We start from the raw sequence: 15,920 nt of genomic DNA, 5'->3' as shown, positions 1-15,920 counted from the left end.
TTAAGGTTCATACTTCAAAAACTGGAACTCATCAGCATTTCCATTCAAAGTTTTAATATAACTGACGATTTATCTTATCTGCATCCATAAAAAATGTGACAATTTACTGTTCTATCACAGGAGGTGGAGAAAAAGCTCGTAAGCTTCATACATCAAGAGGAAAGTTGTTACCCAGAGAAAGAATTGACAAGCTCATTGATCCTGGGTAGGTGCTTCCTTTTTCTTTTCTTAAACATTTCAGGTTGTCTCTTGCAGGTAAATATTGCAACAGGCTTCTTTCCTCTTTAGCTTCCATAAACACTAACATGATGAACACTAAATAACATTATTGAAATTTTACAGAAATGCTCTTTGAAATACTGATCTCCTTTGAAAAAAATCTTTTAAAATTTAACCTTTAAAGTAAGATTCAATGGCAGATTGAACTAGTAGTATTTTAGCATTTTATTTCATTTGTCATTATTCAGGTCTCCATTTTTGGAGTTCTCCCAGTTTGCTGGTTACCAGTTGTATGGTAATGAAGAGGTACCTGCTGGAGGCATTATCACAGGCATTGGACGAGTATCTGGGTGAGAGATTCCAGTCATCTACATTACTTATGATATGAAAAGGAAGAAGGTATAATTTTATTCAATTTCCAGTATTAGGCTGTTAGTGTTTTTAATGTTTTGTTTCAGACACTCAAAAATCAACAAAATCAGTATCTCAATTTGTTTGGCCATAGCTAAAAGGAAGTGAGGTATTTTATTTTGTTTTTTGTTTGTTGGAGATTTTTAGTTAGTGTATCCCACTAACTAAACAAAACATACATGGAGTTTCAGACGTCCAATGAAGGAAAGAGATGAGTGCATTTGGAAAGCTTTAAAAAAATAGCATGGTATTTTAGCCTAAAAATTAGTTTTGCTTACTTAAAGTACCTCCAAGACTGTTCTTGAAGTTAATTATGGCGCTCTGCAGGATTATTTTACTCCCTGAAATAATGGAACAGGACATTATAGTGCTGAGGCTGCTGTTACAATGTGCCCTTGAGTGAAGGCAGATGAGAAGAGCTCTCTTAGAGCATCAAGGCTTCAAGAGTCCTTGACATGTTGCATTTCTTAACTGACATACATATTTACTCATTAGAAATACTTTTCTCTCTCATAAACTTTTTTTTATTTTTAGGACAGAATGCTTGATTGTTGCTAATGATGCAACTGTCAAAGGTGGTACCTATTATCCCATCACTGTTAAAAAACATTTACGTGCTCAAGAAATTGCAATGCAAAATCATCTCCCTTGCCTTTATTTGGGTAAGTCCCATTGCAGAAATAGCCAAGGTCCAGTGTTAAGGGCAGCTGATGTGTCTGCAGATCTGACTAACCAGCAGTGTGTTTGAAGCACACCTATTCTAATGTATTTTCATCCATACTGTATTATCTTTACAGAGGGTTGGCACATCTTAACAGGGGGGTGTGTACACTCCTGCTATAGGGCTGGCTTCATAAAATACAGATGCAACTGTTAACACTGTATCACTTCTTTCTGTCATGGATAAGCAACATTTCCTGTGGACTCATCCAATCAATTCAAATTACATCCTCCACCAGAACGTACTTTTTTTTTAACTGTATCTGTATGAGAAAACATCCCAAGGAAATAAAAATAATGAGTGATAAAATTGTCAAAAATATTTTGGATTAATAATTTTTTAGGATTTGGAATGAATTTTTTTGAAGCAGATATTTAATTGTATTTTATTTTACATTTTGAGTTTAGCCTATTAGATCAGTATTTAGCCAGATCTTCATGTAAGTTTTACTTACATATGCTTTTATTATAAAAGATGAACAAAGTGACAGATATCTGTAATGTATTACTGATAGTGTTTTCTTATATGGTTTTATACAAATACAAGAGGTTTCTGTCAATGTCTTCCTTTCAGCCTGAATTCCCAGTCTAATGACTTCTGAACCTATTAGCCAGTTTCAGTCAGCTTCGATAGAAAGTTGTAAGAAAGTGTGTATTCCTGTGGGTTTTGTGTATGTCAGCATCAGAGGAGAAAGACCTTCTACTCCATTTTAAAAAATAGGGCGGGTTATTCCTTGTCTGTTCAGCTTAGTTTAGCGACTTAAATATCAGCTGTTTGCCAGTCTGGATGCTTGCACTAGTTAAATAGTCAACATAAATACAGGTTCTGGCCAGCCCAAGTGTTTGAAGTTTCTTGCCCTGCTGATAAGTCAAACATGTGAATAACACCAATAGAAGGATTAGGAGAAGTGGGAACTTGAAACTGTTGGTGAGATGGATACAGGGACAGTGTGGGTGTAGATTTTGTGGGATTGCTATAGAAAGAGTCCTGAAGGGAAGGAGAGGACTAAATTTGATTTTAGTTTTTAAAAAAACAGAAGAAACTTAGCTTTGCTGTTTGCGAAACAGCTCTTACCATTTTTTTCATCTGAGTTACGAGCAAATTCTGTCTGTTCAGAGAAGTCTTTTTTACTGAGTATCAGTGAGCAATTGTGGGTGATTCTACTCTTTTAAGGTCTTTTGGAATGAGGAACTGTGAGGCACAGCTATGCCTTTGAAAGAAAAGTTTAGGGGTTTTATTCCGTCTTGAGAGGTATAATCCTTGAATGAACAATGTCATTCATATCTGGTGAGTTACTTTAGCCTTGCAGTTTCTGTACCTGGGCTTATTCCAGTTGATTTGAACAATGTGATAAAAGGGAGTGCTTTGTAGTCAGCACTGTGCTGCCTGTGTAATTTTCATGTTGTTTGAACTGCCTTTTCCACCAGTGATAACAGCTGCTTAGGTGCTAATTCTCATGTGGACATCTGGTGCCATTTGTCACTGAGTCAGTCACTGGTGTGGACATTTTGTTTTGGCTGCAGTCATGTAGGATGAGAGTATGCATACAGACTGGTGGTTGTACATAAAAATTAATTGCCAGGAGCCAGAATTCTCAGAGATGCTTTATCTCCATGTGCATTTCTTCATAGTCTTCTGTCCTTCCTTGGATACCTCTCGTGACAGGTTGTATTTTCATTAATTGGGAGCAGAGAGGTAGCTGCTATTGGAGACCTGTGAGCAGGAGGTTGTATCCTGAGGCAAGGGCACATAGTAAATGAATCATCTTAAAGTTAGTTTAATGTCTTTGTTGTGAAGTTTAATCAAGCTATGAAAGAACAGAGGCAGCATCTTTTGAACTCAGTGGTGATTAGCTCTGCCTTTTTCTGGAGCTTGTGACAGAATTGTAATAGAATAGTTGAGTTAAAATTGTACATTAATAGTGTTCTTAGTTTGCAGCAAGATGAGTTTGTTTAAGGAGGTATGGTTGCATCTTTAAGCATGTCTGAGTTTATTTTCCATGAAAATTATTGGGATGGATGTTATTTTGGAGAGAGCTGTTTACTGTTTTTCTTCTTTATTTTTCCAAAAAGAATGTGCTATTATACCTACATTCATGGAAATATATACACAGTGATAGTAACTGCTGTATAGTTTAGGTAACATGCAGATGCTGTACCAACAAGTATGTAACGGTGTTCAAAACATGCTAATATAATTCGATTCATTCTAGTTGATTCAGGAGGAGCAAATTTACCACGGCAAGCAGAAGTATTTCCAGATCGAGATCATTTTGGCCGTATTTTCTATAATCAAGCAGTCATGTCCTCACAAGGAATTCCACAGGTAATTTGCTTTTATCTAAGAATTAATGTACTAAATAGTTTTTATGCCTGCTGCCATTACCTCTTTCCAAGGCTTGTGCCCATGTTTTGTTTCTGATTGCATTGTGTTGTGCTAACCTGATGGCCCAGTCTGGGGCTTGGAAGCACTGTAAATACAGTAACTGTCCACAAAAATTCATTATAGTTTTGAAGAAACTGTCTACTTTCTTATTCTTAGTGTTAATGATTTGACCTACCTGCTCCTGTCTGGGAGCAGGAGAGAAATGGACTTGAGAATGGTTTGTGGGGCCATATGAGAAAGCCCTAGAAAATCTCTTGGGACAGTTCTGCATCAGCACTGCAAAGGTGAGGACCCCCTTGAGGATGGCTAATAAATGAGACATATTTTCCACTAACAGGGTTATGTGTATATATATAAACCCATTTTATACCCTGATGTGTTTTATGCTGAAGCGGCCCTAATAATAAGGTTATTTTCTAATGCGTTAATGATGCACAGAATTACTGTTAGTCACAGTTCCTGGATTTAGAAGTGCTTTTGTGTCATGGTTCACTCAGTAATACATAGGGATCGGTTTTTTGATGCAGGTGGTGTGCTAGGGAAGGAAAACTACATATTTTGCTGAATCTATTACTCATGAAGAATGTAAAACATTTGAGGATTGCTGATGGACAGCTATGGCTGCAGTGACAGTGAAGGGCAGGACGTACAGTCCCAATGGCGTTGAGAAAGACAGGTAACAGAATAAAGACTCAAAGGGACTTGTTAGCAGGGACCTGTGAGAAGCTGCCAGGGAGAGTGGAAAAATCCATGATCTTTGAAGATAACCTACTGCAAATAAAGGAACACTACAGAAGAGCAAACAACTGGGTAATTGACAGCCTACAGAATTGCTGTCTACTCGGTCACTCCCTACCTCTTTGTATGGTTTTGTAGCCCTCTCTTATACTGGCCTTATACTCCCTTTTGCAGACCAAAAAATTCAGGCTTTCTTAGATGTTCTTCCTGCAGTGTTCCACACCTTTGATGGTCCTAGTTCATCTTCTTTTCCCGATCTTACTGTATCTTTTTAAGCATGAAGAAGACAGACTGCACCAAAAGTCCTTAGAACAAGTCAAAAAAGCAAATTGTATGGAACTTCTTAGAGCTACTAGTTCTGAACACCAGTTCTCAGAACTAGTCTTTTTTTTTTCTTTGACCAGAAGGGAGAGCAGACAGCTTCCTCATTTAGCACTGAGGCACAGCAAAATTAATTTGAACTGAAGAACTCTTTCACTTTACCAGGGGAAAGTATATACAACCTTCCAACAAAACAATATATCAATAGAAGAAATAAAGACATTGTTTGAAACCTGAATTCTTTATGAGCATCTGCAAGTGGTCAGAGCAAAAAGAAGTTATGGTCATAAATCCAGGTTCTCTTTAAGACCTGTGATCTATACAATCCTGACAGATTAATCTATGGCTAATTACAGTAAGAGCTGAGGAATACAGAACATTAAAAATTATTGAACCTCTGTTTTCTATACAGTGAGAAGAGCAAAATCTATTCTGAGTGAGAAACAGGTCACACATACTGTGGAACTTGTGATGACAGTATTTATTTTCAAGAAAAAGTTCTCTACCCACTTTGAAACCCTGAAAAAGCTGGTCATTATCCTAGCAAAGGGCTGGGATACAGTTTAATTTATGGGTGCCTGCAGTGGGCCATGAGGTTCTTGCAAGTTATATGTCACAGCGGTTATATCACTCCGTGTTGTCTGAGACTGGGCTGTCACAGAACCAGAGCCCATGGCAGTGCTATGACACAAATGCCACCATAATACCATTATTCAGTGATTCAGTGTTCTTTTTCAGAAGGAATAAAACCTTTGAGAGATGATCGTTGCTGGATTCTGCTGCCCTGAGGCTCAGGGGGACACGATTCCAGCCCCTCACAAAAGAGACTCCACTGAGGCCTTGGGCAGGGTTTGTTTTTTTTTTTTTTCCTGGGGGAAGGAGTTAGTAGAAGCCAGTACTTGGAGGGTGAAGCAGATGCGCCAGTTAAGGATACTGTATTCAGTCTGACTCCTTACATGACAGATACTGGCTCCGCAGGATTTCTGAGGAAACTGCCTGTGTTACCTTGATACTTTTTTGGCACATTTTGGAAGCAAGTAAGAGTTCAAATCTTCAACCATCTTTTACTCTTCCAAAGAATCCCACAGTCCATTGTCTCTATAAAAATCCAAGGCTGAAGATTCCAACAATGCACTAAATCTCTTTAGGAAGTATGACATAATTTACCTTCTGCAGTTCTTTCCTACAGTAGAAGTAGACCACTTGTAGTGATTAGGTAGGTCTCTAGAGAAAAGCAGTGTTTAGTTAGAACAAAAATACTTTAGAGAAAAATACAGTTTGTAATCATATAAGACTCCCTGGTAGACCTAGATTGGTCCTAGTGTTTTTTTGGAACAGCAAATGCCAAAGGAGTGATGTTTTGCTGAATTATCTTTTTTGGAGAAATTTTGGAAAACCTTATTTTTCCTAGAGAGTTCAGTCATGATCTGCTTTGAGTAATGATTTTCAGATGTTATGTCAAAGATAGATGTGTATACCCAGCTTGCAAGGCTGAAATTACTGATCTTGGACAGGACCTTTCGAGAAATGCTTGACCCTACAGTCATACTCTTGTTTCCAGCATATCTTGAAATGTATTTTACATACTTGTAAAGTTGCATTAAAAGGTTGAATTTGTTTTTCTTTACCATATGGTGTTGTATTAGGAGTAATTGTATTCATATACAATAAGAATTAAATATAAGAAATATTTGTCTTTTATTAAAACACTTTTCTGTTTGTTATGACACTGATGAAAGTTAAATTTTCCACGTATGACACTGATGAATGTTTATTTGTCTTTAAATATTTATGGAAGACTGAGAAAAATGTTTTACTGAAGCAATTCCTTTATTTAAAAGGATGTGATAAGGGTGCATTTTGTTTGGGAGATGTATCTGCTTTGTTTTATTTCAAAGAGGCACTGTTAATGTTTGTAAATCTATTATTAGTCCTGTGCTAACAGATTGTGGTAGCTAGAACTATCTTCCCTGTCTGAGAACATGATTCTTTGGAAGATGGGATTAGGAAATTATGCTCTCTCTGATGTCCACTCTGGTCAATTCTTCTGAGATGGGAGTCTGGATATTATTAGTTTGCTACCTGATGATCTGTGCTGTGGCTTGCTTGAAGCTCTGTTCATCAGTTCTTCTCAGTTTGGCCCTCAAAGTGCTTGCTTTTTTCCCCCTCTTTTGTTTTCTAGTTGCTGATATGCTTTTAATTTCCCCCTCCAATTTTACCTGTGACTAATTTATTATTCACCCAGCACAGCTTAAATTACGTTGTTGTCTATATGGGTGTGAATCAGAAAGCTGTGATTAGCTCCTCATTAGCTGCTTCCCGAGCTCTCTGACACTCATATGCTGCATGCATGCGATGGGGGATGGATCACTGGATATAAAATAGCATAGTGTATGTGCACTCAGGACTGTTGACTGTTATTGAACACATCAATAATTTCTTTGCAGCAATTTAGAAAATTAAGTCAGGAGGTAGGACATTATTTGGAAATTTGACAGGTTTTAATAAGTAGGTTTTATTTTTTCCAGTAGATACATATTCCAGTTTTTATGTTGGAAAAAATTAACAACTGAGTTAAAGTTTAAATGCAGGCACATTTTCTCAGTATGAGCATGGTAAAATTAAGAATTGGAAAAAACCACAAATCCTAGAGAAAAAAATGAAATAAACTTATTTACACCAAGTTTCTCCCATTTGTAGAGACTTAGGTTATTTTTGAATTTGCCCGGAGTTTTTTATTAAATGCACAAGAGAAGTACTGCAGATTAATCATGTGACTCTGAATATATATGGTTTTACGATCCTGAAAACTGTTTGCTGAAAAGGCTGATTGATTTGATGACAGCAGATTGACATATTTCATGTAGTCCTTCTTTAGATGTGCATAATGTGATTTAGAAGTTTTATTTTTCTATGCAGTGTTTTCTTTTTCTAAATTATCCTGTAACACTAATTGTTGTCACCTTGGAAATATCTTGAAACAAACTTAAAACAAAATAATGTTGTTTTCCAATTTTTTTTTTAGTGGTGATGTGTGTGTATATGTGCGGTTGTGAAAGAAAGTGTTTGCCTTTTTCATATGAGTATTCCTTTTCTTCTGCTCTGCAAGTGTCTTGAAAGGATCTTTGAAGATGCTCCTATGAAGGAGAAATTGAGAAACTTCCCTTCCATGATTGTCTACAGTTACAGTATTCATCATATCTGGGATGAAGTTAGTTTTGTAAATGTATCACCAAGGTATTACTGGTAGAAAATGTTCACTGGCTAGGTGTTCATCTCAAAATTAGGCAAAAGGATGAAGCAGGAATTATTCATGTTGAAGCCTATAATGAGATGCTCAACACATCTCTAAAGGGCAAAATTAATTAGTTGATCCATTGAAGACCTGAAGTAGCATAATAGGAGATGGGAGAAATTTCCCTCAAAGGATGTTAGCATTGGTGCAATTATGCCAATAAGCAGTAATGGAAGCCCTGACTTAAGTGTAAATACCAGGAGAAATCTATACGTTTTAGCCTTTAGTGTTCATGAGTAAAACCAAATTCCATGGTAGAATGTGTGTCTCTTGAAACATATCGCGTACCTAGATCATGGTACTTCATATTTTAGTTTTCCAGCAGGGTAGTCTGAAGATCATAGTTCAACAGACTGTTGAAAATGGAAGATTTCTTATTTTTAAAAGAAATGCTAAAACATAAGAAAAGTTTGCTCTCTTAGACAGATATAATCTTGCAGTGCTGTCCAATGACCTGTATTAAAATACATAATATAATCTGACTTTGCTATTTTTAAGGGTTGGACAGTTCATTAACTTGTCCTTTTTGTTTTTCTGATAGATAGCAGTAGTCATGGGATCCTGTACAGCAGGAGGAGCATACGTACCTGCAATGGCTGATGAAAGTATTATTGTTGGGAAACAGGGAACAATATTCCTGGGAGGGCCACCACTGGTAAGGATACAGAAGTTTCTAGTGACTGGCCTCTTTCCTCCCCTCCCCCCCAAATCATGCTGCAATAATTGTACACCTGAAACAACTGAGTCATTTCTTGGTGAGATATTTCTAGATACTCTGTAGATTAGATTGTGTTTTTAAGTAAGTCTGAATGTTTCTATCCTAAATCAAATCTCTTCAGTTCCTTAGAGGTATATAGATATAAATCAGACTGTGCCCAGGTGTTTTTATAGTACTGTTTTTAGATTGCTGTGCACATTTTAAATAATAAAAATTGTTTCTATATTCAATTATGTACTCTCTAGGTTTGACACAAAATTTGAAAAATCCACAACCATGTGTATTGTATCTCAAAGTTAAAATCAATGATAAAAGAACTTCTGAAGCAGGACTGGTCTGCTGTATTTTTATGTCAGCTTACTGCCAAAGGAGGCATGCTTACAGTGGCGTTTGTCCTAGTTCTCTCTCTCTCCTTCCATTCCTTCTGTCCTTCCATCCTTCCTTCCTTTCTTCCTTCCTTCTTTCCTGCCATCCTTTGTAAGGAAATTGTTTCTAAGGAAACTGACCTGACAATTTCCTGTGAATTAAACCTTGCATTTTTGTGGAACTCATAGTGAAACTTGTGACTGTGAAGTACTACAATGTAAGAGAGCTTTAAAATTACAGTAGCTTGGCAGAACAAAAGGAATGCTTGAATATGGCTTGTTATTTTAGACATAACTGTATGTCCTAGTCTAGGCTCAGTTCTATACCAATACAAATAATAATACTATAATGTCAGTCTTTTGCTGACAAAGATTATTCTATTTATCACAAGCTTTATGAGAATAAAAATGAATTTTTAGTATTAAATGTTAGTGCTAGAACTAACCGAGCATCATTCATCACAACTATTCAAGTCTCAATAAAATGTGGCTGGATACACTTGCTATTTTAAAATAGTCAAATATGTGCCAAATTTACTGTACAAGCTGGTCTGAGGCAGCACGATGGCTTTGTTTTGGTTACAGTCTTTTGGGAACTTTAAGGTGTGCTTCCTGTGACAAAGCCAAATGTAAATTTAATGTCTCTCAAGGGTCCTTCCATCTAAAGCATGCCGAAGTGGAGAAATTGCTTTGTAACAGCATTGCTAATGAAGATACTGCTTCATTGATTTCTCTTGTAACAGAGGAGGCAAAGTCTCTTGGAAGTCACTTCCTTCAACACTTAAAATACTAGGAAAATGTGGTGTGTCCCATTAAACTGTGGGAAAACAGCCGCTGACAGATTTATTTGTTGACTGGTTCCTAAGGCAGGATTGTGTTACTCTCAAAAGTATTAAGGACTCATCCTTTAACGTGATTTAGTGTTTACCTGTATAGCTTTTCTCTCATTTCCACAGCATATTTTTGCATTGCTTTCTTTTCCTTTAGAATGAATTTTTCCCCATTGCATCATCTTGTTTATAAAAGTAGATTTGGCATTTTATACTTCTTTCAAAGTTCAGTGTATAGATGGCTTTTAAATTTTGTGCAGTTTAAAAAAAATAAAAGAAAAAAAGGAAGAAAAAATCTTAAATCCTTTCAGAATTTAACTGGCATATGGAAAACAGGGGCATGGGACTCACATCTAGAGTAGAAGGATACTTTGTTCCCCACCCTAGTAAAAAAGACATTTAGTTTGAAGTAATTTATTATTTTAGTGGAGGCTTTCCAAGTTGATAAGAAGAACAAAGTAATCAGGAAAAGCAGATTAAGTAATGAATAGCAACTGTGCAATATAATGGTAATTTATTTACTGCTCATTAGGATTTTGTTGTTAGACATTTGACAGTAATTGTTTCAAATGTCCTATCTAGGTTTCTGTTCTTTTTTATCTTGTTTGTACTAGTGTTTTTCCACTTGTTTGTAGGTAAACATAGACAAATCGTCCTCAAAATTAAGTAATTCTCTATAAATACATCACTGTAATTTAGATACTTGGAGTTTCTTGCTGAAAGTGGCATATGTATGAAAGAATATACTATTTGAGAATATTAGTTGAGTGAGTAACATGTAATTTGTACGTCTTTCCTTTGAGATAAGAAAACTAGTGTGATGAAAGACATGAACTTTGTTCATCAGAGTGTTAGTAGGTTTGTTACTATGACTAGGAGTAACTTCCCTGGTTGCAGGAACACCTGAGCTGTTCAAGTACAAACCTTTTCAGAAGGTTTTCAGTAAGACATCTAATACCCAGTGTGACCCAGAAAACTGGATTGGAAGATTAAAAAAAGAGAACCAGATGCTTGTTCTCTGGGAATGGTCATCATTTAACATCACAAGGCAATTTAGATCATATGTGTATGCCACTGAGATGTAGCTCATGAGACTTTTGCCAGGATAGACATCTGGAAAAGGATGACCTGAGTCAGGCCTCAAGGGGAGGACTTGACTAGGGAAGTCAGTGACTGCAGAAGTGTTGTGAAGTTAAAAAGTTTTTAAATCTTTCCCCATTTCCAGAGGAAGATTTCACAACTATCCTCCAATTTAATTTGTTTCTTAGCAACCTGCAGATGTAATGATCCTTATCTTTGTGCGTATATGTCAAACTTTATTATCTCCACCTGTCAGCCTTTCTGTTCTGTAGAGCTTTTCATATTCTCACTGAAAGTATTCTACTTGCCTACTTCTAAGCTTCAAAGCTACTTCAGACTCCCACAGAAACACCCATTCCATGCTGTAGCAGATATTGTAGCTGTTATTGAGTAAGCTCTGTTCCCCAAAACGTCTTTCCTATATGAAGGAAATTGGATTGGATTTTATTGCTTACCTGCCTAAAACAAAATATCCTGAGGAAGTGAAAAAAGAAATATCCCTGATGTTACTTATAATTAGTCTTGAGATGTGTACAATAAAAAAAAAAATCTGAATTGTAGGTACAGTCCACCATCTAAAATGGAAGTTTTCTTGGCCTCCTTTTTTGGAAAGGTGAGGAGTAATGACTTCATAAACAGACAGATCTCAATAGAAGAGGACAAGTGTCACAGTAGCAGTAATATTCAGGGCCATTCTTCTGCATTTTCTCAAGTGGAATATCTGTATCCTCATCTTTGGCAGCTCTGCTTGGTAGTTCAGGCTGTCATGAAAATCTATAGGCTCTTGTTGCAGAAACTTCTGATTCTTCCTTCCTGAGGTAAAATTTGCTACTTTCTGTGCTCAGAGGTGAAAAAGTCTGGTAAAAATAGGGAATAAGTTTTTCAAATTCATGTGCATTTATGTACTGGGGAGTTTACTGCATGTTGGCCTCATCTGTTATGAGGAAAATACATATTATAGCTAAAGTTTACATTTATAGCTTTCAATAATTTCTAGCTGAAGTAGCTTGAGCAGGTGTTTCTTAGGAAATGCCCAGATATATTTTTGAGACTCTTACTTGCAGTCTGTTAGAATTTAAAGACCTTTAAGGTAACTTCAACCACTAACTCTAAGTAATTTTAACTGTTACTTAAACTCTACAGTTTGTAGAATGCTCTGCTCCAGTACCGTATCTGGAAAGCATATATACTAGCTCTCACCTACTATGACAGGGTAAGACACATTTGGGCTGCAGGGTGCAGCTCTGAGCACTCCAGAATGAGCCTGAATGAGCCAGTGAAAATCCATGAAGATGATGGAGTGGAGCATCTGTAAAATTAAGAGGGTGTGAGAGAGATGAGACTCTTCAATCTGGTGAGTTGTAGGGCAAATCTATCCACAGCTTGCAAGGGGGAGTAAAGATAGCAGAGCCAAGCTATTTGTTGGTACCCTTTGGTAGGTCAAGAGGCTGCCAGGCAGAAACTGAAATACAGGAAGTTTTTTTTAGTTGTAAGAAAACATTTGCTGTAAGGCTGGTCATGCCAAACCAAGTTGTCCAGAGAGTTTGTGGAATCCTTTCTTGAGCTATTCAAAACTCATGGTCATTACATGGTCATTAGCAACCTTCTCTGGTTGACCCTGCTCTGCAATCTCACATGGTGGCAGACAGAGTCCTCAGCTCCAATATTGTGATTTGGAGAATGAAAACTTCACCTCTCCAGAAAAATAAAATAGATTTTTTTGTAAAATATCTTAAAATTAATCTCTGGACTTCTGTGCCAATGGAAATGATTGCACTATTCAGCTTTGTGCAAAGTTCTGCAGTAGTTAATAGTTTGTTATAACTGGTTGCATAGTGACAGATGTATGTAATTATTTCATAGAATCATAGAAAGAAATCATATATCAAATGATGGAATCACTTATCTTATAATACACCCTAAAGGTCATTGAGTCTGGCCATTAACCTCACACTGCCAAATGTACCACTAAACTGCATTAAACCCTTACATTCTACATCTGTAGGCATTTAAATACCTCCAGGGATGGTGACTCAGCGACTACTCTGGACAACCTGTTCCAATGCTGCATAACCTTTCCAGTGAAGAAATCTTTCTCACTTCTCTTAGAAGTATCTTATGTTCACTGTTTAAATAAGACTCACATTAATTGTCTCTGGCAGAAAATTTCCATTTATTAGTATGCCATACCTTCATATTCCATGGGTAATTTAAATTCCAAAACAAGAATCCACTGTTGAAGAACTATCTATACTTAAATTTGCAAATTTGACAGTTTGAAAGTGTGAAAATATATTTATGTATTTATATAATTGATGTGCTTCGTTGTTAGATATGAAACTTGGAAACTGAAATCTGTTTTGGAAATGATGATAGTTTTCCCTTCCCTTGCTTGTACTCTAACTCTGTAATCTCTGTGAATGGTTTCTCCAGCTTTCAAGGAATCCTTTTCAAAGCACTTACTGTAGCGTAGAAATGCCAAAAGAAGTATTCTAAGTTTTTTTTTTTTTTTTTAACCCCACTAGTAAATGATACTGTTTTGTTCTAAGAAGGAGACCATTCACTTTTAAATTACCCTTTCAGGTCTAAGATTACACAGATCTAGGCTTTGGATTGTGTGGTCCAGGTACTTTTATGGAGATGTTGTACTTGATCCAAGCAGTTACATGCCACTGATACATCTTTTAAGCACTAACTTACTGTGTATTTACTAGAAGGTTTAGAAAATAAAAACTTCTAATGGTTGTTTAAACTACTAATGTTAGTATTTAATGATAATAATAGTACTATAGTATTTAAATTTATAGTAATAATAGTACTAATATTGCTAATTAATAATTAATAGTAGTAATAGTAATAATAGTATTTAAATTATTATTTAAACTAGTAAGTTAAAATTCACAGAAGTGTTTACATAGAGAGAGCAAAATTGAAAAATCCTGGGTTTCTGGTGTATTGTTTGCTTGAAACAATGCTTGGAAATATCCCATTTGAAATTTCATAGTAAGTGCTCAGAAAATTTTAGTGAAAAAGCATATTTATGAATCTGAAGGATGTGTAAGTGTATGCACACAAATTATGAACACAGCAGTAAGTATAACAGTGGGGAGTATCTTTGTAAGTAAAAACTACATATTAACACTAGAATAAGCACGCAAAGTCAAAGAACAAAAATTTACAAGATTCAGTGTTGTCATATTTTGATGCTCTGAGGGAGAGTAAAAATATGATTAATGAAGAAGTATTTTGCAAAGATCTCTATTATTACTGTACCTAAGATGGTATAAATATTAATGCAGGACAACTGTCAACTGTGGAGCTCATTTTCCTTTCCTTGTGTTAGGTTAAAGCAGCAACAGGTGAACAGGTATCAGCGGAGGATCTTGGAGGGGCAGATCTTCACTGCAGGTTTAAAGAAATATTTTCCCAGAGTTAATTTCTTCCATATGGTAGACTTCCCCTTCCCCTTCCCCTTCCCCTTCCCCTTCCCCTTCCCCTTCCCCTTCCCCTTCCCCTTCCCCTTCCCCTTCCCCTTCCCCTTCCCCTTCCCCTTCCCTTCTTTTATTTTATTTTGATTTTAGATCTTTCTTAAGATGTGTTTACCTTTTGAAAATTATCTCTGTATTATCTGATGCTGACTGATTGTTTTATAGTTAGAATATCACAGTTACATTGTGTTAGTCTGGTTAGCATTGTTTCCTTCATTTACTTTAAAATACATGTCTAGTGTACTTCAGCATCATGCATAACAGGGAGGACTTTAATACTGAGTGTTAACAGAATATGTATTGAGAAAGATAATGCATTTTGCAAATTGTATCTTTCTTACTGTCATGTAGAATTCACTACAAGCAAGATCAAAATAGCTTGTACTTTTTGTAAAAAATACTTCTTAGCAAACCCAAAAAACATGTGCACATTCAAGTTCTGCAATAAATAATAAACAAAATTAGGTATTATTGCACAGTAAGTTATGCGTTGCTGTATAATAAACATTTATTTCTTCAATTTGAAGTGAATAAAGAATTATTTTGAAGGGCAGTTCATGCCCTTTTTGTAAATATGTTTTTCTTTATAATTGAAATTAATTTTTGCGGCACATGAACAGTGTTTGTTATATTTTATATTGCCATTTAGATTTTTTGTTTCCTGCATTTTATTTCACATCTCATAACTTGAAGGAACTATTTTGAAGATAAGGTCAGGCACGGGTTTTATTTTTAAAGTAATTTCATAATAAAACAGAGCTGAATTGTTTCATCCATATTTTCAAGGTCTAAGAAGCTTTAAAATGTCAAGTTTTCATTGTCTGATTTATGTTGTTTTTTTTCCCTGAAGTATTCATCTTTCCATTGTTGTTTATGTACAGAAAATCTGGTGTAACAGATCATTATGCTTTGGATGACAATCATGCACTTCATCTGGCAAGGAAAGTTGTAAGAAGTTTGAATCTCCAGAAAAAAGTAGATGTAAGTGTATAGAGTCTGAAAACACTGCGTTGTTGAACTTTTGAATGCTTTTCTCTGCTTGATTGATATAACACTTGTTTTATAGAGCATATGTTTGTCTATGACTTTACACATCTAAAAACGAAAGTTACGGTTCTTGTCCTTAAATATTTCTCTGATGCTTTAGTTCTGCAATTGCATTTCTGCTGTATTATTCCCAATAAAACTACTGGGATTAAATGCAGGAATGAAACAACTAGAAGAGTGCTTCAGAGTCATAGAATTGCACTTTTAGATTAGTCCAGTCTTGCAAGACACTTAATTTTAAACCCACATGATTGTTTTCCATGGACTTAAAATTAGATACCTGCTAAAGCATCTCTTTGAGT

General features: G+C 35.9%; 1 protein-coding gene across 1 annotated transcript in view; it reads left to right on the top strand.

The window, feature by feature from the left end:
• MCCC2 (methylcrotonyl-CoA carboxylase subunit 2) overlaps positions 1 to 15,920 on the top strand; it is a 37,376-nt gene that overhangs the window by 6,696 nt on the left and 14,760 nt on the right. The window contains exons 3-9 of the mRNA XM_058823648.1: positions 121 to 205; positions 468 to 569; positions 1,165 to 1,292; positions 3,564 to 3,676; positions 8,632 to 8,745; positions 14,427 to 14,491; positions 15,453 to 15,552. Coding sequence (XP_058679631.1) covers positions 121 to 205; positions 468 to 569; positions 1,165 to 1,292; positions 3,564 to 3,676; positions 8,632 to 8,745; positions 14,427 to 14,491; positions 15,453 to 15,552 — 707 coding nt within the window. The remainder of the gene's footprint in view (positions 1 to 120; positions 206 to 467; positions 570 to 1,164; positions 1,293 to 3,563; positions 3,677 to 8,631; positions 8,746 to 14,426; positions 14,492 to 15,452; positions 15,553 to 15,920) is intronic.

The sequence above is a fragment of the Ammospiza caudacuta genome, chromosome Z (assembly GCF_027887145.1).
Source record: "Ammospiza caudacuta isolate bAmmCau1 chromosome Z, bAmmCau1.pri, whole genome shotgun sequence".
In the NCBI taxonomy this organism is placed as follows: Eukaryota; Metazoa; Chordata; class Aves; order Passeriformes; family Passerellidae; genus Ammospiza; species Ammospiza caudacuta.
This window is presented reverse-complemented; position numbering and strand designations above follow the sequence as displayed.